The sequence below is a fragment of the Gymnoscopelus braueri genome (assembly GCF_963280865.1).
Source record: "Gymnoscopelus braueri genome assembly, chromosome: 4".
Taxonomy (NCBI): domain Eukaryota; kingdom Metazoa; phylum Chordata; class Actinopteri; order Myctophiformes; family Myctophidae; genus Gymnoscopelus; species Gymnoscopelus braueri.
In genome coordinates, this window is record NC_137605.1 from 50,707,386 (window position 1) to 50,733,407 (window position 26,022).

At 41.7% G+C, this 26,022-nt stretch overlaps 1 protein-coding gene across 1 annotated transcript in view; it reads right to left on the minus strand.

The window, feature by feature from the left end:
• Window positions 1-26,022, minus strand: part of LOC308083633 (activating signal cointegrator 1 complex subunit 3-like) — a 256,275-nt gene that overhangs the window by 112,705 nt on the left and 117,548 nt on the right. Inside the window, exon 14 of the mRNA XM_080425948.1 lies at window positions 490-666. Within this exon, the coding sequence (XP_080282074.1) occupies window positions 490-666 (177 nt within the window). The remainder of the gene's footprint in view (window positions 1-489; window positions 667-26,022) is intronic.

The following is a 26,022-nucleotide window of genomic DNA, read 5'->3' on the forward strand; positions in this document are numbered from 1 at the left end:
TTTTCATGTCAAGGACCCCCAAAATGATATGTATTTGTCCACGGACCCCCCCCCCCCCATCTCAAAATATGTTGTTCCAGGGACCCCCAGAAGCAAAGTTTTGAGTTAAGAATATATATATATATATATATATATATATATATATATATATATATATATATATATATATAATATATATAGATATAGATATAGATATATAATATATATATATATATATATATATATATATATATATATATATATATATATTCAATGATTTGCACACATTTTCACGATTTCCCCCCCAAAAATAGCAGATCTACAAGCTCATAGCGCGGCACTCACGCTATGAGCTTGTAGATCTGCTATTTTTGAATAGCCAAAGAAATCTAAAAATGACACAGATGTGTTCCCGGATTGAATGGGTTAAACTGAACATCCCAATACAGAAATTAAACTGAAAAATCCAAATAAAGAAATAAAAAACGTGTGTGTTGTTACTATATATACCTTGCTGGTGGCCTTGATGCCCACGAAGGTCTGCCCGAGAGGCACCGGCCGGAAGCGTCCGTCGAAGAAGAAGAGGCCGATGAAGGGGTTGACGTGCAGGAAGGAGGCCACGTCCAGGTAGTTGGGCAGCGTGGCCGACAGGCCCAGGATCCGGATCATGCTCTGGGTGGACTCCACCTGACACACACACACACACACACACACACACACACACACACACACACACACACACACACACACACACACACACACACACACACACACACACACACACACACACACACACACACACACACACACACACACACAGAGTGGATGTCAGTCTACATCTGTGGGTCGCGACCATAGAGTTATTATAATATATCTAGAGAAGGGGTGGCCCCGCCCCCCCCCCGCCCACCTATTCATTTCAATGAAGTTGCTCACCCAGCGCACAAAGCACCCGGAAGTACCCTCTTCCTCCGCATTTGGGCACCAAACTTTGGTGCTCAAATGCGGAAGACTTGAGCACCGAGCAGGCACACTATATGGTTTCAAACGGTAGAAATGCGGACACTAGGGTTTCAAACGGTATAAATGCGGAAGTCTTGCAATCCCAGATTTGACCACCAGGTGACGGCAGCGTCACTGTTCTACCGCGGTCTTTGGGGAGAATTTAAAAATGAAATACCTAGAAAAAAAGAAGAAAAAAAAGAAAAAAGATCATTACTGCATCAAAAGTAATCAACAAACTATACTATAAAAAAATCACACCCAGTGTGAAGTGGGCGGTGTGGTCATCACAGTGGTCATCATAGTGATGGAAGCTCACTTAAAAAAATATATGGATTTTTTGAAGTGCATAATCCTATTTATAGGTTAGTAACCCATTAACTGCCAGAGGTATTTTCAATTTTTTTTAGCCAGTGCCAGAGTTTTTCATTGAAAAAGATAAAGTACTCAGTAGCCGAGATACAGAATTTTAAAGTTTTAAGTTAACAAGGAAGTGGATAGGAGTCTAGATCTTTAACAAATCATATCTCCTTGGTCTTTGGGTCAAATTGGATTATTATTTTATTTTTTTTAGTTCACGTAGATCTACACGATTGGCACGTGGCGGCTTTAAATCGGTTCGCGTAGATCTACGTGATTGGCAGTGAATCAGTTAATGTCATCATGTGTCTCGCTAGCCAATCACAGTGCTGAATAGAGTCAGCCAATAGAGTCAGCCAATCACAGTACAGCTAGGGGTGTACTAATGAGCCAATCACAATACAGCTAATGAGGTGTCCCAACCCCACTTATAGGGGCTACACCGCCCAAAAACTGGTCAAACATTGGCCGAATTGTTAAATAACATAAGAAAGAGGCAAATATTGTGGGAAATAGCTGATCTACAAGCTCACAAAGCCTCGCAAATGCGAGGCGTTGTGAGCTTGTAGATCAGCTATTAGTATTTTCACAATATTTATCTGTGGAACCGAGTCAAACTAAATGTAATGCCTCAACTCCTACAATTCCAAGTGCTTGTCAGGGTGGGGGGGGGGGGTTATTTTGGGGGGTCCCCAGTTCAAATATGATTATTTGGGGGGAGGGTGTCTACATGACAGCGCAACCAACACACACACGACCTGAACCCCATGGACTTGTTGAGGTTACTGGGGACAGAAGTTGTTGTGTTCATGAAAAATTGCAGGTAAAGGCAATCTTTGTCTCCAAGGTAGACACCACATGAAGAATGTATCTTGATAATGAAAAACGTGATAGATAGTAAAAATGGATTCACTGCTGAAATTACTTTTACCTTAACCCATTCAATACGGAAAACACATCCGTGTCATTTTAAGATTTCTTTGGCTATTCAAAAATAGCATATATACAAGCTCATAGCGCGGCACCGAGTGCCACGCTATGAGCTTGTAGATCTGCTATTTTTGAAAATTCGTGAAAGGTTGTGCAAATCTTTAATATATTTTTTAAAGCAAACATTTGTAAAATATTTTGCTCCAGGGACCCCCAGAAGCCAAGATTTGAGTTACAAATGTTCGCTTTAAAAATATATATATTCAAAGATTTGCACAAATGTTCATGATTTTTCAAAAATAGCATATCTACAAGCTCATAGCGCGGCACTTGGTGCACTTGGTGCGCGCTATGAGTAGATCTGCTATTTTTGAATAGCCCAAGTATAAATAATGTTTAACGTGGTTACACAGATGCGTTCCCGGTTTGAATGGCTTAAAGGGTTTATGCACTCTGACATGTGCGCAGGGGTGTGTGTGTGTGTGTGTGCGAGCGTGTGCGGGCATTGCGTATAAGCAAGCACGTGGGTGGGAAGGGGGAATAAGTGAAGCAAGCAGCAGCAGTGTGGTGCATGATGTCTACAAGCCCCCCTATCTATGGGCCTCCTGCTGTGTTATGTGACAGGGAAGATTGGTAAGGCCTTTAATGTGATGCAGTACCTGTCAAACCATCCTATCAAGATAAGGACCCGACCAATCCCTGCCGGCCCCGATAGGTTGCCGGGGCGAGCCGCCGCCGCCCGTACTGCAAGATGTACATTAAGTTTCAACTGTTGTTGTGGAACAACCAGGTTGGCTGGTTTGAGAGAACGGGGCTCTCGGGCCCATGCCTTTTTGTATATGGGTTTATAACTGGTTTTCCATATAGGGGTTGAAGAATCAATTTTGTCCCCCTATACTTCAATATGGGTATATTAATATTAATATTAAATTAATATTAAAGGACCCCAACGGAAACAAGCCATAGTGCTTTCTTGGGTTTAAAATCCTCTTAACAGACCTGGAATTGAACTGTATTTCCCTGTCCTTGTCTTTGCAAACTGTTAATAAAGCTTTAGCTAAAACACGGCTTGTTACCTAGGGATTAACCTCGTGTCTCCAGGCTTTCCAATGCGGAGGAAAGCAAGCCTGGTATTCATTTAAAAACTGAGTCGTGTGATCCGGTTTTGGAAAAAAAGCGGGGGGGAACGTGTTCCGGTGGTGGGTCTTGCAGTTGGCGATGCATTGTTTTTGTTGCCCACAGTGGCTCAGGGGTAGAGTGGCCTGTAGAGCGGCCGGATGGGAACCGTGAGGTTCCCAGTTCGATCCCGGGCTCCCCCAGAGTTCATGTCGAAGTATCCTTGAGCAAGACGCTGAACCACTAATTGCTCCCGATGAGCAGGTTGGTCCCTTTATGGTTTTCGGTGTCGCTATTTTTTAATTGGAATACAGAATTTCTGTTTGTTATTTTTGAATTGGAATACTGAAAGGTAACATATTTTTTTAATTTCAAATGCATTTTGTTATACTTATGTTAACTTTATGAACTTGAGGTATATTTCATAATATGATATACACATTTGAGCCATACTCTACAAGTAGCCTACAGTCAGACTGGAGAGGAGAGAGGATTTAGACAGAGAGGTGCCTGTTTGTCTGAGCTGGGTGTGGGGGTACAATTAACATTCTCTTTGTTGTTTACCTGGGAGACAGAGGTCTACTGTATGTATGTGTCTCCATCCCCCTTCCTGCCCCAGATAAGTTGCAAATGTCTTGGGCAGGGGGTGGGGTCTTACCTTTGAAAGCTCACACACCCACATGTACCCTCTTTAGATCTCTATGCTATAAAGACCATACTGATTTGTGTCTAAGTGTGTGTGCCACTCCAGGCCGTTAGGCTGTGGAGATGGTTGGCTGCTGTTTGTACTCTGAATAAATCGGAAGCAAAGAAACCTCACTGACTAGTGATGACTCAATTCATTCTACAACCATTCATTCTCATCTCTGGAACAACAAACTATCTACAATATGGCGTTGTTGGCAACTACAAAAGTGCAATAGAACCTTTAAGTCTGTGGTTTTCAGATACCTAAATACGTTGGACATGAAGACGACAATATAATTTTAAGTCATTAAGCTACTAATATAGACTGAAGTAATTAAAGCTATGTCTGCATGTTTGGAATTGTAACAGCTGAAATCAATAAATATAAATGCACCATTTACCACATCATGCAAATCAATTAGTTTAGTCTCGCTAGTCGCGCTGCGAGATAGAATACAAGATGGACTCACCAAACGATTATTATACCAAAAGAAACGAAGCGATTATACCCATTTAAACACATTTTAAACTAGGGGAATCCTTTTGGCGGTGCACGGCGCACTTGAATCCGGACGCCTGATGACGTTAAGTTATTTCCGCTCCAGACCGGATCAGATAACCTTTGAAAATGGTATTGATCCCAAGCTACCTAGGGATGCTCTGATACAGCACACCATTAAAACAGTTTTAAAGGCTATTTTAGAGAGGCTTCATCTTGAATGTCATGCATAGTTGGTATTAGTCAACCTGGCCAAGAAAGAAACATGTGCTTTTCCAAGCACAACAAACATCACAGTCATAAATGGCTTGCCTCTAAAACCACGATTTCCATTTAAAAAAAAGAACACACACTCACAAGGGGGTCGGTCGGGTTCGTTTAGTTTCCTGGGATTTCCATATTCATGTGCATAACGAGGTGAAAGTAAGCACCTGGCACATCAGTGGCGCCAGCCACAATTCCATCAGCACAGTCAATTATGGCAGTCTGTCAGGTGTGGCAGTGACTGGATGGAGAGAGGAGGATTTGGTCTGCGCTGTGATCGACTAGATTGCTTTGAAGTGGAAAATATGAACCGAAAGGTTTACCGGGTTACACACTCCCTCGAGAGGGAAACCACAACGGTGAGTATTGTTTCCATAGGAGGCGAGACACGAGACGCGGCTTGTAATTGGCCAATCTGGGAACCCATTGCCAAATAAAAAGGAAAAACAGCACCCTCTGCTGTTTTTTACTCTTTCACTTGGCTCTGGGGGGAGCTGAACGGAGCACCCGTGCGCAAGGAAACCAGGGTTTTTGGTCTGCCCTCAGTGCTCCACTTCCGGTGGTGCGCTTATGTTTTCATTCCCACTAACAATATTTCTACACGGAACACTAACACCACTTCTCCCAGAGAACATGGATCGTTTTGGTTATAAGCCCACTTGTTTCTATGATGAAAGAGCAAGTTAAAATGTGAATATCTTTCCGTGGTTTTGTCTGCTCCGAGGACGCTATTGTTAAATGAGTTAAATGTTTTCAGTGGGAAGCGAGAGCACAGACAGTAAATCCTGCCCACTACATTTGATTGGGTAAAGCGCGGCCTGCTTCCTGATCTGAAGGCACGCCCACTTGTAGGCCAGTGCGTACACGTTATGACGAACCCCCCCCCCCCCCCCCCCCCCCGACAGATTTAAGCGGAGAGCAGAATCTGTTCTTGAGAGATTAGAAATTGGATGAAGCGGGGGTACGGAGCGCTCCCCTGAGTTCACATGGACCGCGTGCAGGGCGGCGTTGACATGTCGGAGTTACCGAAAGTTGGGGGGGGCGAGGATTTACGATTCTGTCCCTATCGGTACATAACTCGGACGGCGCAGAGTCGGCTGAAGCAGACTTTCGCAACGCTCAACACGGCGACTTGCTCACTTTAGCTCGGTCGGCGGCGCCTCTCGTGGCTCAAGTCGGCTGCGCCTCCGTCAGCTCCGCCGAAAACAAGCGCTCCCTTACTCGCCTCCTATGGAAACATTAATAGCGTACAGGTAGGGCTGTGAACATAAAAGCCACCTTGACTACATCCTTCATTTTTTTAATTACAGGCTATTTCCAAAAGGAAAATATTAGGCCCACACAATCAGTAAGAATTCCTCGGTCTTTGTGGTCTGCATTCAAATGAGGCTGCAAAGTTTCTCACTCTGCCCTCCTTAGCATCGGGGCTGAACCGAGTGTCTCTCTTGGCTATTGGTGAGACAGCACCTAAGGGAGGAATGTAACAGGGTTCTTTTTTACGACGTGTCCCATTTAAACGGCTGGCTGTTTTTCATCATAAATGGCCCTGCTGAGTGCAATTTGATGTCTGGGAAGAGGACGCCGTAATGATCTTAACCCATTCAGACCGGGACCGCATCGGTGTCATTTTTAGATTTTTATAGCTATAACCATTATTTTATACTTTGGGCTATTCAAAAATAGCAGATTTACACGCTCATAGCGCGGCACTGAGTGCCGCGCTATGAGCTTGTATATCTGCTATTTTTTTTAAAATCTTGAACATTAAGTGCAGATCTTTGAATATATATATTTTCTTGAAACAACATTTTTAACTCAAATCTTTGCCTCTGGGGGTCCCTGGAACAAAACTTTTTCATGTCACCCCCAAAATGTTATGTTTTTGGCCACCGACCCCATCAAAATATGTTATTCCACCCAGAAGCAAAGATTTTTGTTACAAATGTTGTTTAAAAAAAATAGAATTATTCAAAGATTTAAACAAAATGTTCAAGATAAAAAAAAAAATCCAGATCTACAAGCTCGTAGCGCGGCACTCGGTGCCGCCCTATGAGCTTGTATATCTGCTATTTTTGAATAGCCCAAAGTATAAACTATGACTAAAATCTAAAATGACACAGACGCTTTCCCGGATTGAATGCCTTAACTCATTCACTGCCACAATTATTGCTGGCCGCGTTTGCCCACTGCCAGAGATTTTTCATCGAAAAAAAAAAGTACTCAGGAGCCGAGATACAGATTTTTTAAGTTTTAAGTTAACAAGGAAGTGGATGGGAGTCTAGATCTTTAAACAATCATATCTCCTTGGTCTTTGGGTCAAATTTGAAACAAAAACTAAAAAAAAAAAAAAAAAAAAAAAATACGTTTTTTACGTCAGTGGCAGGATTGGTAAACGGGAGAAATTACGTCAATTACGTCAGTGGCAGTGAATGAGTTAAGAGAACATTCTCCATTCTTTCTGTGCTGCAAATGTGAGACGATGAGCTCTTCCCTGGTGATGATCTTGCCAAAAAACAACAACAACAATTCAGGGAAGCTATTCAGGTTAATACAGGAACACGACGAGATAAATGTCATCAGCAAGCGCACTTCTAAAATACTATCATTTTTTGCTTCTCAAACTGCATTGTGTGTAGCTTTTCAGTGGGCTGACTAAGCCTGTCACTACATCTTGCGTATCTTGCATTGTATTTGTGTTTGCCGTCATTACTCATACTGTAGGTGTGTAATGATCAAGGCTGCAGAGAGGAAAAGGAGAAACCTGCAATCTGTATCGAACGTGCATTCAATTCCCTGAGAAAAAAAATCAAAACCAAGCAAAAAATATGAATACAAAATATGTTTACTCGATTCTTCTGACCCGATGAAAACTAAATGAGACAAACCACTGAGAAGGCATGACTCCCTCGATGTGATGTGAATCAGACCGAAGCTCTGTATTCTTCCGAAATAGGGCCAAACAAAGGTGCTTATTGGTCAAAAACCCGGATGTGTGTCTCAAAGAATAATCTAAATTCAGGGCTGAAAAAAAATATCTACTTAGCCATTTTCCAAGGCTGGTCGAGGCTTATTATAGGCTGCTAATTATTAGAATAATGCAAAAAAAAAGTCAATGTCATTTAAATAAATACAAAATAATTATAACAGAATAAGTCAACAGTTTCATGTTTATCTGGGGAGAAAACAATAATGCATAAATAATTTGTGGGACTTTTTTAAATAATGATAGCACTTTGGCTACTGAATCTTGAAAAAAAAAAGACAGTTTCTGATGTTTCGTTGACTACACAACACCACAGAATACATATGTTGCACTACTATTCTGGAGGGGGAAAAAAAGCAGGTATAAAAGTTGGACTTCAATCTAAAATGAAAAATAAATAATCTGTCTTGCAGAAAGATCACATGAAATCCAATGTAACTTCTGTTGCCGTCTATGGCGGCAAAACACGAGTGGGAACTAGCAGCCAGTCTGTTAACCCATTAAAGGGCCATTTCACCCCTGGAAGAAGTTTTCGGTCTTTTAATGAAGTTTAGGAGTCAAGAAACAAGATCCTGGGTTTTTTTTGTGAATAATCTGTGTTTTTAGATATGTAGTAATCTTCGCAAACGTCGTGACGTTATTTGCGTCATGAGAGATTGGTCTCATTCCTTTCCGCACTACATGTCTCGGCGTGTCTCAGTCAGACCATCTCAAAAGACAGCCCCAATGGGGTGTCCGTAACACTTTGTTCAACCTTCTTTCCCCACTCGGCGACTCCCATTAGCTGCGGCCAGCGGCCCTTGCAGAGTGAGGCATTACTTTACCTGAGTTATCTTCTGATAGTTGTACTTGAATGTTGACATGAAATAATAATCCTGTGTAGTGTTTCATAAGCGCAAGCTTGAAAAAAAAAATACAGCGTGGAGTAGCAGCGCTGGTAAACAAACACCGTCACGAAAGGCTAGGATCATAATACCAAGGATGTGACAGTGATGTCAATACTATGCGACACGGAAGTGAAACTGCATGAAGATACTAAGGATGTCCCAGTGATATGACATCACTAACGAATCCTTGGACATATATGTAACTAGATGAACGTTTGCGAGGACAGCCAGTGTTGCCAGATATTGTGAGAGAAATAAGCAGCCAGGTCTATGAAAACAAGCCCAAAAGAAAAATAACTATGCCAAGAGCACTTTACCTAGACATGGGATATTATATATTTGAAAATTGCTGATCTACAAGCTCACAACGCTTCGCAACCCATTGTGAGCTTGTAGATCTGCTATTTACAAAAAAATCTTGAGGGGGAAAAAGTCCAAAATGTGGATTTTTTTTTTTTTTGCAAAATATTTTTATTTGCTTTTCAAAATGTGGAATATTTTTGACACATATTTGTTAGGGGCTCCCTGCCACAAATTATAATTTCAGATGGGGGTCTGTGGAAAAATACATGAACATGTTTGAGAACCACTGGTTTAAACAGCAATCAAAACATTTGGAAACAAGCCCAAATATCAACTACATTTTAGAAAGAAGCCGCTTATAATAAGCAGACATGGCGACACTGGCATGCTGTTTGGATGTTATTGTTGGAGATCACACCCACATGGAACCTCCCCTGCCACAAGGCACCAAAGCATTATGGTCATTGTAGTAATGCAGCAGTCCAGTCAAACCCTAGTCAAACACACAGATTTCATTATTTTTCTGGCCATAGGGTGCAAATTTTAAATTGTGCTACTGTTATCTACTACAAATACTATTACCATTGAGTGATTGCAGTTTCTTCCAGGGGTGAAATGCTCCTTTAAGAACCTGAGGCCCATTCTTACTAACGTCTTCTAAATCCCAACAGTTTTCTGAAAAACGTATGTTTCTATATCAGTGGTTCTCAAACCTTTTCATGTCAAGGACCCCAAAAATGTATATGTATTTGGCCGCCGACCCCCCATCTCAAAATATGTTGTTCCAGGGACCCCCCAGAAGCAAAGATTTGAGTTAAAAAAGTTATTTTTAAAAGAATATAAATATATTAATTTGCAAACATTTTCTCGATTTTAAAAAAAATAGCAGATCTACAAGCTCATAGCGCGGCACTCTGTGCCGCGCTATGAGCTTGTAGATCTGCTATTTTTGAATAGCCAAAGTGTAAAATAATGCTCTGATCACCACAAACCCAGCCCCGTCCGTTCTATAATATTAAAGGATTTAGAAAAATAAAAAGATCTCTGCTTTCTGTTTCTTTTTGGAGAAAACAAGCCACATACAACTGGCTACTACTATGGATTGGATTATCGCGGCAGCACACTTTTTTTCCCTCCGATTCTACGAGACTCGCCTATGTCTTTTAAAGCGATCAGCGGGTGAATCTTTGTGAAGAACAATATTCTATGATTTTTCAAAGGTTAGCGAAAACGCTCGGAACCGCAGGCAAGGGCAGCCATAGATGATGTTTAACCCATTAAGGCCTGAGGTTCCGATTCTACAAAACGACTTCTAAATCCGATTTTTTTTTTTTTTTAAACGTATGTTGCTATGTCAGTGGTTTTCAAACTTTTTAATGTCAAGGACCCCAAAATGTATATGTATTTGGCTGCGGACCCCCATCTCAAAATATTTTGTTCCAGGGACCCCCCAGAAGCAAAGATTTGAGTTACAAATGTTTGCTTTAAAAATATATATATTCAAAGATTTGCACACATTTTCACGATTTTTCAAAAATAGCAGATCTACAAGCTCATAGCGCGGCACTCGGTGCCACGCTATGAGCTTGTATATCTGCTATTTTTGAAAAGTTTAAAGGGTCTACACCATGAAAATCACTTTTTTCTAGTTTTTTTGCATTTTTTGGGGTCCCCAGTGTCTCTTGTATTCAGTCATTCCTTCTCATTTCATGGATTTCCAGAATGGGCGTGTCTGAACAGGCGATCTCAGAATGGAAATGTTTATGATGTCACAAACATTAATGATGGCAAACCCAATGTTAAATGAAAAGTGCCCGAATCGCTCCGAAACTTTTTCTACCCCCCCTAAGTGGAGGTCTACGAACAAATACTTCGGGCTCGGATTTTTTTTTTTTTTTTTTTAAATAATTTTTTAATATTTTTTAATAATAAAACAGACAGAATTGCTCAGTAGCCCCCCCCTGCCCAAGAGGACGTTTTGGTATTGCAGCTGAAAGTGCTGTATAAGCCAGAGACAATTGACTTGGGATGAGTATATCTGAGTGATGATTTAGGCTCAAACCTTTTGAAAAAGGTTTGAGGGACATACACCATATGATATTAAATATCAAATATTTTTTTTAAATTCATGGTGTAGCTCCTTTAAAATAATGCTTTTTAGCTCAAAAAATGACACAGATGTGTCCCAGATCTTAATGGGTTAACTCTGGCGGTTAATGAGTTAACCGCCAAGTTGGTATAGCTGCTGGTTGCAATTCTCAAGAGGCATGGAGGTGGTCATATTTCACTGTTGATCAGTCAGTTGTGTTGAAAGTCTTCATGTGAGAAAAAAAAAAACACAGATGTAAGCATGCGTGAATGGAACACGCAACCTTCAGGGAAACATCCACCACGTCCTTCACATTCAGTGTCTTCTGCAGAGACTCGTGAATGTTGTGATGTATGTACGCATGGAAAATGCGCTCACATCTTGTCCTTCAGTGGCAACATTGTGAGCGATTGCTTTCCTTTCGTGCACACACATGAAAGGAGGCTGAAGTACGGCCACTTTAACTTTAACCAACCGGCTTTATGAAAACACACCGTTAGTGTTGCTTGTTGAGATTTTCAGTTCACTTTCTTTGACCCGGAACGCAACTGTGTCATTTTTAGATTTCTTTGGCTATTCAAAAATAGCAGATCTGCTCGTAGCGCGGCACTCGGTGCCGCGCTACGAGCTTGTAGATCTGCTATTTTTATTTTTTTTAGCAAATCTTTGAATATATATATATTTAAAGCTAACTTTTGTAACTCAAATCTCTGCTTCTGGGGGTCCCTGGAACAATATTTTGAGATGGGGGTCTGCGGCCACAAACATAGTTTTGGGGGTCCTTGACATGAAACAGTGTGAAATTTTGTAGAATCGGCGTCAGGTCTTAATGGGTTAACTCAGTTCACTGACGACTGGAAAAAAAATACTTGTCCAATGATTTTGTGGTCCGTCAGAAAGTGTTGTTCCAAAGGTTCCGTTCTTCACCATCGCATGTTGCAGATGAGAGAAAGACATTTTCCATTAGACGAGACAAACAGCGTGTTCTCTTCCCATTCTGCATGGAAATGGTCTTTTTGTCTATTTGGTGCCTCTTCCTGAAGCCGTTCTCAATACGATTTCGATCTGATTTCGTCTCGTTAGCTGTGGTTGAAAAGTAGTAGTAGTCTAGTACTAAACATTTAACACACCTGTACCCAGTGGTGGAAAGTAACTAAGTACATGTACTCAAGTATTGTACTTAAGTAACATTTTGAGGTATTTTGTACTTTACTTTAGTGTTGCCAATTGTCTGTAATTTTACTTCTACTCCACTACATCTCAGAGGCAAATACTGTACTTTTACTCCAGTGCAATTATTTGAAAACTTTAGTTACTAGTTACTTTGTAGATTTTGATTATTACTACAAAACATAAACTAACCACTTCAGCTCTATATACATTTCGGCCATTTAGAAAAAGTTAGACAAGTAAAGGTAGTTGTCTACTTGTCTACTTGTAGTTGTCTACTTGTACTTGTCTAAAGGTAGACAAGTCTTTGAAAATAGCAGATCTACAAGCTCACAATGGGTCGCGATGCGACACATTGTGAGCTTGTAGATCTGCTATTTTCAAAAGATTAGTCTACCTTTTACACATTTGAAAACTTGTGAAATGGGACATTCTGCATAATGAGTACTTTCAACTTTTGGTACTTTAAGTATATTTTTAAACCAATATGGTTTGTACTTTTACTCAGGTAAATTTTTAATTCCAGACTTTTACTCTTAACAGATATTTCTACATTGCAGTATTGATACTTTTATTTAAGTATCAAATGTGAGTACTTTTTCCACCACTGGTCTAGTACTAAACAGTGAACACACCTGTCCCACTGATATGCTCACATACTGGTTGATATGCTGATACGCTGGTTCATATTCAAACCAGCAAGCCCTGAAGCACAAGTGGACCGCACAACGATATATGAATGGATGTTTTTGTCTAGCAGGTTCTCAAATTGCTCCACCATCGACCAAAAAAAGGCCCCCTTGGGAGGACCGACCGGTCGATGGTAAAGACACTGTTTCCCACCCCTGAGATGTTTTGATTGGCGTTGCGATTCTGAGTGCGTGTGATTGATCACGTCTAGCGCCGCGTCCCGCTTAGACTGAATGGCCACCTAGAGAGAGAGTGTTCTCTCTATCCTCTCCTGAAACAGCTCTCTCACTCACACCCACCGGGTGTTATTGTATCCCCTTCCCGCAGCTAAAGACCTATCCTCGGGGAATAGTTGTTTTCTCTTTTCTGCCTCCATATTTTATTGATGGGGACGACTCATCTTTTTATTTCCAGAGGCAACAATCTTGCTTACAGCGCAGCAATCAATAATTCAGCAAATAAATGAATAAAAATGTCTTAATAAGAGGAATCCCTTCGAATATGTAGTTCTTTCTTTTTTTTTTACCTGCACTATGCAAACACATGTGCATTACTGTATACACATTGAAACACAAACACACACGACTACAGATAATATTAGGATTGTCAGCCATGCCATCTGTAGCAAAGCCATAGATGTAATGCCTCATTTATGCTCCGTTGAACAGCAGACGCTCACAAGGCGACTAGGACTGTCACAATAATGACATTTTAGTTGACAATTAATTGTGATAAATTACATTATTGTGTTGTTGGCATTGAACAAGTACATATTTCGCCTTTTAAACTTTGTAAAGAGAAAGAAACGAATAGACAAAAGCATATTACTAACAATGACCAGTACCAATAATCAAAATAAATAATGTACTATGAGCAAAACAGGCCATATACTTTTACGTGTTTATATGCTGTCTGTATGCAAACAGGTGAGCTCCAAATGCAATTCTCGGACACTTATCGTTGCTGTCTGACAGAAACCTCTTATCTCCATATTCTAACTTTGTGTTTTGTCGTAAATTAGTGTCCCCAGTGTTAATTTTGACAGCTAATTTTGATTTAGTCTTAGTCTTTTGAATAACACACCATTTAGTTTTAGTCCTATTTTAGTCTTCTGAAATTTGTTGTTTAGTCTTAGTCTAGTCTTGGTCGACTAAATATCAAAACCTTAGTCTTTTAGTCTTAGTCGACAAAATTAAGACTGCATCCTACTTGATCATACTACAGCGTCACATAAAAGCATCAAAAGTAGCAGACCTACTAGCTCGCAACGAGCTTGTAGATCTGCTCCTTTTGCCGTTTTTGAATTAGAGTCCTGAAAAGTAACATTTTTGTTTCCACCCGACAGAGACGTTATACTTAATTGCGTTATACACCAAAAATATCAGATCAAAAACTCACAACACGTCACGTGTTGTGAGTTTTTTCATCCTGCTGTTTTCATACAGATGAACGGAGCCATTCTAAATACCATGCAAAGCATAGCGATTAGCAATTAGTGATTAGCAATTATTTATTACATAATCGCCTGATCACAATTGTGACAGGCCTAGCGCCACATTGAAAGCTTGCAGAGGTTGGCTATTTTCGGCACTAGACAAAGTATGACTGGGCCTTAAGGTTCCCCAAAACAACCCATATTTTAAATCTTGCTGCCTGTTATGGCAAGAAAAAAAGGAGAATACTGAAGATTTGGTCTGACAAGGAAAAATGTAGTCTGGAAGACAGCAGCTCTCCATGTGTCAAGAAGAATCCTGGCAAAGACAGACACCGATGCAAAGTGAATGTTCAGTGCAGCGATGTAAAAGTTTGAGTCCGTAAAAAAAAATCCTGCAGCCATTGTGGGAAATGTGACTGTGGCTCTACCAAAAAAAGAAATCAGTCGGATGTCTGTGGAAATAAACCCCATTTGGATGTGTGCGTGTGCACTGCAGTAAAGAGCAAGAATTCACACACTAGTTTGTGTCTAATGATCGCTATATTATTTTTGTATGCTAAGTATTCAGGGAGATAGATCACAACGCGCCGACTTTAACCCATTAAAACCAGGAAAAGCATCTGTGTCGTTTTAGATTTTAGCCATATGTTTTACTTTGGATATTCAAAAATAGCAGATCATGCAAGCTCATGAGCTTGTAAATCTGCTATTGCTGACGGAATTGGCGGAAATTTTTGAATACATATATATTTTTAACTCGAATATTTTCTGTTTCTGGGTGTCCCTGGAACAAAACATTTTGAGATGGGGGGGTCCGCGGCCAAATACATATAATTTCGGCGGTCCTTGACATGAAAAAGTTTGAGCACCACTGATACAGTATATAGCAACATACGTTTTTTCAGAAAACTGTTACGATTGAGAAAACATTCTTAGAATCGGCCTCAGGTCTTAATGGGTTAACCAAACTGTTAACGAGAAAACGCGATACTCAACGTTCATCATGCAGATGGCAGTAGTCGTGTGAAGATTGGATGCTTTGCGCATCTGAAAGCAGCTCGTATAATGTTTACGTTTAATGAGCTTTCTTTTTCCACCCTCGCATGAAACTATCAATACATCAATAGAAAGGAAACCATCAGTGATACACATATAGAGTTACTTTCTCACCAGCAGCGGTATGTACCGTACTAATTATGAAAGCTGAGAGAGAAAGGCAGACAGACAGACAAGCACGGAATCCATAGGTGGTTGACTCTCGAGAGGCCATTATTTGACTTGATTGATTCAACACGGTGTGCCTATTTTGGGCAACAAAAAAAACCCATACACATTTAGAAAAATAGCCTACAGTATCTACAAGCTTACAACGCAGCGCATTGCTAAACGTTGAGAGCTTGCAAATCGGCTATTTTCTTTTTTATATGGCATAATAAGTGGTTAAAGACGGGGTGCTGTGATTTTCAGTGATTCCCCCCCCCCTAAAACATAATCATCAGGTATTATGGTTATACTAGGAGGAAGATTTTTTTCAAAAAAGTGTACAGAAAGTGTTAAAATTATGTTTTTATGTGGACACGCTTCCAGTTCATTAAGTATACCTGGTTCTCACCTTAGCACCTCCTCCACCACCTTAGCACCACCCACCTGTCCTAGTCCCTCCTCCTCCTCATGCCCACACCTGTTTTGTTATGATAATGAGGGGGAGGGTATATTTTTACTGTGTCATTAAATGGCTGTTTTTCTATTGGCACGTTTGACCCTCAAGGTTTCAGCCTCCAGGAAGAAACTCAAAATAGTCAGAGAAGAGATAAAACACCATAAAAACACTACCAGGGGGCTTAATGAAGTTCTATCAACCTCATAGACACATGAAAAACAGAAAAAGTGCAAAACATTGCACCACCAAGCATGGGCGGTCAACAGCTCTTCGTACCCGATTCCGGTCAACATAGTCATGAGCAGCAGCAGCAGCAGCATGGAGACGGTCAGCAAGAACACAGCCAGCAACAGTCTGCCGTCTACCAACCCCACCACAACCCTATTGGGACTCATAACCAGGGTGGCCAAATCACCACCTTTGACATAGCCAAATATATGGCTCGTTGCCTGCTGGTAACGACAGGGCTAACTGCCTTTGATGATAAGCCAGAGAAGTATTGGGCCTGGAAATCATCCTTCCTAAGTGCCATTGCTGGCCTAGACCTCTCACCAGGAGAAGAGCTAGACATTCTCATCAAGTGGCTTGGCAAACAATCATCTGAACATGCACGCAGGATGAAGGCTGTTAATATCAGATACCCATCTAGAGGCTTAATAATGACATGGGAAAGGTTGGAAGAAACCTATGGCTCACCCGAGGCTATCGAACATGCCCTCTTCGCCAAACTGGACAACTTTCCGAAGGTGTCATACAAAGACCCACAGAAACTCAGAGAGCTAGGGGATCTGTTGATGGAGGTGGAAGCCGCAAAACTGGATGGCAACCTACCTGGCCTCTCCTACCCAGATAACTCCAGAGGAGTCAGCCCGATCGTAGAGAAGCTTCCACAAGGGATCCAGGAAAAGTGGATGTCGGTTGGGTCAAAGTATAAGCTTCAATACAAAGTTCATTTCCCACCTTTCAGTGTGTTTGTGGACTTCATCCGCACTGAGGCTAGAGCTAGAACAGACCCCAGCTTTAATACCATCTCCTTCCAGTCAACCCCTGCAAAGAGAGACCAGTCAGACAAGTATGATCGGACACCTGTAGCAGTCCACAACACCCAAGTTTCACCTACAGGCAAAAAGGAGGTTCAAAAAGGAGATGTAGATCTCACCAAGCAATGCCCTATCCACCGTGATATGCCTCATCCACTAAAGACATGCAGGGCCTTCAGAGAGAAGAGCTATGAAGACCGCAAACTGTTCCTGAAAGAGCATTATATATGTTTCCGGTGCTGCTCATCCACAAGTCACCTTGCGAAGGAATGCAGAGCAGAAATACAATGCAAGGAATGTGAGAGCAACCACCACATTTCAGCATTCCATCCAGGCCCAGCTCCTTGGAGGCGAAGGTCAGATTCTCCCGCTTCAGAGCACGGCGGGGAGCCTGACGAATCTGACAATTACGAAGTTACCTCCAAGTGCACTGAGGTGCGTGAAGACGGAGTGAGCGAAAGAGCATGCTCAAAGATGTGCCTTGTCAACGTGTTTCCCAGAGGACATCGTGAGGAATCGAAACGGATGTACGCCATACTAGACGACCAAAGCAATCGGTCCCTGGCTACATCCAAATTCTTCAAACTCTTTAATATCAAAGGAAATCCACAACCATACACACTGAAGACGTGTGCAGGGCTCAAGCAGACAGCAGGCAGAAGGACCTGTGGTTTCATGATCGAGTCAGTGGATGAGAAGATTAGTCTCCCACTTCCAACACTTCTGGAATGCAACCAGGTTCCAAACAACCGCTCTGAGATTCCCACCTCAAGTGCAGCTCTTCACCACAGCCACCTTAAACACATTGCCGGGGAGATCCCTCCCCTCGATCCAAATACAGACATTCTTCTGCTGTTGGGAAGAGATATACTGCAAGTGCATAAGGCACGGGAGCAGATAAATGGCCCACACAACGCCCAAGGCTCGACTTGGGGTGGGTCATCGTTGGCAATGTATATCTCGGAGGTGCACAGACTGCACGCAGACCAGCTCAAGTAAACACCTTCAAGACTTTTATCCTAGAAAATGGCAGTCCAAGTGAAAGAGAAGATCACCTGCCTTCCCCTCAGCACGGACCTCTCCACACATCGCTCAGTGACAGACACTGGCGAGAGTTTGGGCCAGTCAGTCTTCCATCAGTCAGCCAGCGACCACAAACCTCAGTTAATGGACATTCCCACAGAACACAACCCAGCTGACCAAAGGCCTAGGTCAGTCACTGCAGCCTGCCTTAGCAGCACAACTTGGCTGCCCGAACCAGCTTTCCTCCAGTATCCTTCCCTTCATGTTTCAGAACCTAAAGAGACCTTTGACCTTGCCAACCCTCTTACTGACTCAGAGATATGTCAGCTGATCACAGCTAATACCACAGAAGTCTCAAAGGACTCAGAAGCACCTCCTATCCCGACTCCAGCTGTGTTGATCCAGAAAACCAGTGCCTCTTCTCCTCCTCCTCCTCTTGGAGAATCTGGGAAAGTAGAAATCTTTTTTGGATCATTGGACATTTTGGATCAGGTGTCGGAAGTACCTAAGCACGCTTCAGTGCCACAAATGGCAAGAAAACAGGCCTAATCCCAAGGAAGAGGACGTAGTCCTGATGAAGGACAACCAGGCCAAAAGGAAAACCTCTCCAAGACAGAAGAATGAGAAAGGTGGAGGCATTAAAAGTGTTCTCTCAACCCGTCTCCTAGGTGGTCCTTTTGTCTTCTGAAAACGCTAGTGATAAGTAAAGTTTATTTGGGCTCATTAAAAGACCCCAGACGGGGAGTGTTCTGGACTGAATAGACTGTTTGTTGTTTTGGAGCCCCCTGCTGGCAGTTACATGTTAAAATCAGTACTGACTTAATTTCCTGTCTAGACAGGATGTTGTTCTCAGACCAGGAAGAGAATTCATGGCTGCAATGTGCCACTAAATGTGTCAGTGTGAATTGTTCATCTGTCTCCATCCTCTTTACATGCTTATTAAGACGCAATGTCTGTGAGTATACTTGTTTATGAGACTTATATGGTTGATTAGAGCACCTTATTTGTGAACTATAGCAGAATGTTTGCGAACGCGGAAGGAGGCGCGGAAGGAGGCGCGGCAAAGCCGCGCCTCCGCCCAAGTGGAGCTTACTATGCAACCGTGCTCTGGTTGTGTGTCTCTCTGTCCGTGTGTGTCTCTGTGTTCACGCTCTCATTGGCTCGCGCCCCCATGTGACTCACTTGCGTGCACTGCCTATAAGCAGCCGCCAGAGTGCGCCAGAGTGCACCACCAGGAATGTAGCAAAATACACAATAGCCTGCAACATGCCTAAACCAAACACATTTCACAAACTCTTCTGGCGGCCCTGTTCTCACTAATTTCACTGTACCACCCACTTCTCTACAATTGCTCATTCCTTTCGATTCTTCTTATTGTTATTTTCGAGCTGCGTTCGCTTCCAGCGTTCGCGCGTCTTACTTGTGTATTATTATTTCTCTATGATGCTACTGTGAGTATGCTAAGTGTTTAACTCACTGGGTAACCTATCGCTGGTGAGACCAGTACAAAAAAGTTATTTGTTTGCTTATTGTGGTGTAATCTGCATAGATACAGTACACAGTGTAATGGTTTAGCCTGGACACCCTGTAGTTGGTATCGCCCGTAACGTAACGTGGTATTCAATGAATGGCATTCCTGAGAGCCGGTGTATAAAACATTCCAAGAAATAAAGCCTACAGATATTGTACCTCGCCGTAGCACAACTCATCCTTCTACAATAGTATTACACAACACTTAGAAGTTAATGCACTTTACAAAAAAAACTCTTCAAACGCAAAAATAAAAAGTTTGAGTGGGAATAACAACGTTTCGGTCTGTTAACGACCTTCATCAGATCATCTTTTAGGGTTATGTTTCAAACTTATTTTCAAGATTTTGCACTTTTGGACAAAGTATCTTTCAAAACATTAGTAATCGGTGGTTTTTAGGTCTCTCCAAGATCAGGATCGGACCCAAAAATCTGGCATCGGTCGAGCTCTAACTCACTCCTGGAGAACACCGTGTGCAAAGCATACAGTCAGCGGTAAAAAAAAATCTGTTAAACCTGCAGATAAATAGGCTGTGAACCCAGTAAACAGCGGTCACATGCAGAGGCTGCTTTTCAATTACCCAGCAGTTAACCTCGCCGTGAGGTCCGCCGTCACCGCGCAGCGCGGAAAGCCGAGCAGTTTCCCTCTAGTCTGCGCATCCTTGGCTCTTCACAACCCCTCTGTCCGTCTCTCTGGACTTCAGCGTTTTCTCCTCCACCAGCACGGATTCCTTTTAAATCCACTTTAAGCCATTCAATCCGGGAACGCATCTGTGTCGTTTTAAGATTTCAAAAATATATAAAAAATAGCAGATCTACAAGCTCATAGCGCGGCTATAAGCTTGTAGATCTTGTCAATCTGCTATTTTTAGAAAAACTGTGTGCACATTTTTTTTATATATATATTTTTTAAAGAGAAACATTTTTAACTCAAATCTTTGCTTAATATATCAGTGGTTTTCAAACTTTTGAGGACCCCCAAAATGATATGTATTTGGCCACCATAATATTTTGTATCAGGGACCCCTCAGAAGCAAATATTGGAGTTCGCTTTAAAAAAAAAATATATATATTCAAAGATTTGCAAACATAAAAAAAAAAGAAGAAAAAAAAGATCTACAAGCTCATAGCGCGGCAAAGCAATCTAAAATGACAGAGATGCGTTCCCGGATTGAATGGGTTAATGCGTTTACCCTTGGACTTTAACTCTTGCTAAGAAATGTATTATCCAGCTCATTCTGTGGCACTACTTACTGTATAGTGGTAGAGTTTGTATACTGTATGTCTGTATACAAACAGGTGAGCTCCAAATGCAATTGTCTGTATTCTCCATGTTCTAACTTTTTGTGTTTTCTGTGTAAATCAACGCCCTACTTGATCATACTACAGCGTCACACAAAAGCATCGAAAGTAGCAGATCTACAAAGTCGAAAGGCGGTGCGAAGCGACGCATTTTGAGCTTGTAGATCTGCTATTTTTTATATGTTTGAATTCTAATCCTGAAAAGTAACAGTTTTGGACATATGAGGTTTCCACCCGACAGAGACGTTACACTTAGTTTCGCGGCAGGGTGTCTAACCCCAACAATTGCAGATCTACAAAGTCACACGTTGTGAGTTTTGTATAGGCCTATCGACTATTTTTGGGTGTCAGACACAATGCACAACCCGTGTATAAATCAGGGGCTTTACGCATCTGTTTAGGGCCAGCGTTGAGCGGTGAGCGATGATGAAAAATAAATAAATAAATAAATAAAACATCTCCTTTATAATGTCGCCTCAGGGGACCTGAGAAATTTCCACTGTGTGCGTCTCTGTCTCTCTCTCTCCGTTTATCAATTTCCTCGGTGGGATTGACACCTGACGGCGGCTCATCGGGATGAAACACAGAATATGGGATGCGGGACACCGCCGCCCACCGCAGCGCCGTCTCCCCCCCCCCCCCCCCCCCCCCCCGCCGCCTGTTCTACATTTGCATAATCACTCTAATATCCCAAACGTCCAGGCTGATTCCGGCACGGGGGACCTGCCACTCATCATCAAGGGAAATCAGCCTTGCAGACAAGACACCGGCATCAGTACGGTGTGAACGTACGTATGCACGGCCCAGCCGAGACAGTGGCTGATAATCCTGGCAGGACCTGGCTGGCAGAGACATTCCACTCACGATGGCAAAGTGTGCAAACTCAGCTACACAGCTATATTATTGCGTTCAGAGCACCACAATGTAAGCTAATTCTGCTGGTAGTGCGTGGGGAATAAAATTGTGCACGACGCAGAAGGCTAGCAAAAGAAACATTGAGCAGATTATCCCAAAACATATGGTCCGATTTTGTATTGCCCCGTCAGAACTTCATGAACTTTCAAAAGGAATAAGTTACAAAAAAAGCTTCTTAAATGATAGAGTTGTTCCGATAACGACACCGGAAAAGCTGCCGATACTGCCTAAAACGCTGGTACCGGTATCGACGAGTTACCCTATATGTCATTCCCATACCACATAATGTGTTCACATGATGATGTCATTTACAGAAATCAAATGATTTTGTATTTTGAATGCTAATTCAGTTGATGTTGCACTACTGTTTTATATATTTACATTGTTGTATCTATTCCTAGATCAGTGGTTCTCAAACCTTTTCATTTCAAGGACCCCATAACTCTGAGAGTGTACAAATGGACCCGTACACTCTCAGAGTTACAGACCTGTAAGGGTCCATTTGAACCCCCTCAAGGACCCCCTCAGATCGGTAATCGCTATCAACTGATACGCAAGTTATTGGTATCTGAGTCGGTACATCTCTACTAAATGACAGTATTTCTCTTACTGTGTATATATGATCCAACAGTGGTTTTAGATTCAAGTTCATCCATTTTTTAACCCATTAAGACCTGAGGCCGACTTACTAATGTCTTCTAAATCCTAACAGTTTTCTGAAAAACCTATCAGTGGTTCTGATATATAAAAGTTTTCTCAAAATGAACAGGGAATAGGGATATTAATACCTTCCTGTGGTTATATAAACAAGAGGAGATTAGAGAGCAAAACAACTGACACCAACAATGCCCTGTTGTTCCAACCAGTGACAATCACAACACCAACAACAACAACAACAACAAATAGAAGTGGAAAAAAGGGTTAAGAGAGGAGGGCGGCAAATGCAACACCCTCCATGTGTTGTTGGAGAACAAACAGGTTCATTTGCCAGCAGAAAATGGTTGCTCATGAACGTGTTAAACCCCTTTTGCACTAGCATGAAATGTCTATAATTTACTGGTACATTACATACAGTACATACACTGTCAATATGGGTGTTATTTGTCATATCTGCCCTAGGCAACTTTTGATGTACGAAGCCTAAAAGGCAAAAATAAATGTAATTTGCTTTCATATATTCCAAAAACAATGAAATCGTTGATCGCAATTATGTGTATGACAATTAATCGTCAACGTAAATGTTGTAATCGGGACAGCCAGAGTATACATGTATTATCTTCATAGTTTTACTGTGACTCTTACTTTGACTTATGTGCAGTGCTTGTAGAAAAAGCATGCATTAGTCAGCAACATTTACTACCATAGAGATGGTGTACGTTTGACTGCAACGTTTTGATTTGACCGTAAACACTGCACCGCTCTCATCTAACCCATTAAGACAGGGCTATTCAACTAGATTAGGCAGGGGGCCACAATTGTAAAATTACTTGAAGTCAAGGGCCACAAGACCTAGCCTGGCGTAGCCAGACTATATCACTGCGTGGATATGAGTCTGGTGCTTCTATGAGGACGTTTTTCTTCCCCAAGGGGCGGGATCAAAACAATGGCCCTCGACGCAATTGGTTAGACCTACAACCAACTACCAATTACAGTCTCCCATATTCAAATACTGGGCCCTGATTGGTCACTCACGTCTTCTGGAGCAGGAAATGGATTCTCTATGGAGCGGTGCCAGACCCAAATCGCAGAGTGCAATTTTTTTTTGCACTCGCAGATTCGTCTGGTCCCAGGCTACACAAGACCGTGACAACAAAACCGTTTAACCGCTTGTTGTGTGCTATAGGTGCGATTGGACACAATAATGGACACATTAACATGTCCATTATGGTAACTTATTAGGGCCTGCTTCATACTGCATCCATGCATTTTGATGTTTGAGAGGAACATTTTTGTGTCAGTCCTTTATAGTACTCAGGCTTAGACTTTGATATTAAGAAACTAGGAAGTAGATATTTCAGTATGTTGTGTGCACGGGTCCCTGGCATGGAAGAATCTTTGTAAAAAGAGTATTGGGGACCGTGGAGGTGAAGTGTTTACATGTTCGTATGAATGAAAGGATTTTTCATTTTGTTTGTTTTGAGCACCCGGGTGATAAGAGTTCAAGGTCTTATGATGTATTTGAAGTGGATGAAGATGGCAAAGATGGAAGATGGACAAAATCCACAAAGAAATAGCTCATACAAGATAATGGATGCATAAGGAGAATACATTATTTGGTTTAGTCAACAACATCCACTCAAAACCCAGAAATAGTTACAAAATGGATGGTTTGTGATGGATAAACTGCACTCCAAACCCCTGTTGTGGTTTGTAGTGACATGGTGAAAATAATAACAATAATTGCCGAACTACTTGAAAGCTACATTGAAAGTAGTTAGAAGCATGGACGTAGACAACATTTCCGGCTGTTTTGTTTCTTTGTACCATGAAAAGGTCTTTATACTTTTACCTTTTAACGATATTTCTGGGGCTTTTTCTGCCTTTATTTAAGAGGACAGTAGGCTGACAGGAAATAGGGAGAGAGATGGGTGGGTGACACACAGCAAACACCGTCGGGATCGGGAGTCGAACCCGCAACACACTGTAAGACTGGATTACCAGTCTATGTGGTATGTGCCTGGACCGGTAGGCTAGCAGGCACCCCGATACTTCTACTTTTGATACTTAAAACATCACCCGCCAAGGTAGAATGACGTCACATCCACATACTTCTTCTCTGAGTGACGATGGATCGTCCCAAAGCTGTGTTAGGGTGCCCCCTTGATAATAGAACGACTTTATGCATCTTGGCGGGCAAGTGGAGTATTTAATAGAACGACTTTAATATTTTAACACCAGATGCTTAAGTACATATGAAGTGAGCTACTTAAACAATTTGACCCAAGTGATTTTCTTATGGGTGACTTACATTTACCCGCATTTGGGTTCCTGTAGCAGTGTCTTGACTGCAAATGCAGTAGGCCTACTGTGTTCATTTTGGACCCTGAGTGAGTCACTAATATTCCTCCATTCTAAATAGTAGCCTACATTTTATTCTTATCTATTAATGGTTGATTAACCATTTACAAGCTTCAGTTAATGGTTAAGAAAAACATTCAAAATGGTCATCGTGTACAACCAACCATATAATACAAAATATTGACATTTAATTTAACATGTAACAAGAATATGTTCCAGGGGCCACAAGAAAGCTCCGCTGGGGCCGGATTTGGCCCACGGGCCGCCAGTTGAATATCACTGCATTAAGACCTGAGGCGATTCTTAAAAAAGTTTTCAAAATCCTAACATTTTTTATTTTTTTTATCTAAAAAAATAAATAGCAGATCTACAAGCTCATAGCGCTATTAGCGCGGCACTTGGTGCTATTTTTGAATAGCCAAAGAAATCTAAAGTGACACAGATGCGTTCCAGGTCTTAATGGGCTACAGGTGACAGCTTGGAAGAAAGGCTAATAAGGCCAGAGTAGTATGTGATTATGCTCCTATAATCTACTAAATGCTAAAGTACCTTTCAAAAGAAAAGCCTCTAAAAGAGACTCAGAAGGTGTTCCAAATGGCCAGTGTTGCTGGAGGAAACTGATTAACAGGGGCCAGTCGGTCCATTCGGCTTGCTTTATAGTCTTTAAAATTAAAGACATGCACTTTTTCATAATTGCAATTTCTGAAATATGAAATCCGCGTGGTTCAACAGTCGAAGGAAGTGTGGGTAAGTCATAAGGGATTAACCCATTAAGACCGGGAACGCATCTGTGTGTCATTTTTAGCGATTTGGCGATTAGAAAATAGCAGATATACAAGCTCATAGCACGGCACCGAGTGCCATGCTGAGAGCTTGTAGATCTGCTATTTTTGAAAAATCTTGAAAAATGTGTGCAAATCTTTGAATATATATGTTTTTTAAAGTGAACATTTTTAACTCACATCTTTGCTTCTGGGGATTCTACAAATGTCTTCTAAATCCTAACAGTTTTTATTTGAAAAAAACGTATGTTGCTATAATACCAGTGGTTCTAAAACTTTTTCATGTCAAGGACCCCCAAAATGATACGTATTTGGCCGCGGACCCCCATCTCAAAATATGTTGTTCCAGGGACCCCCCA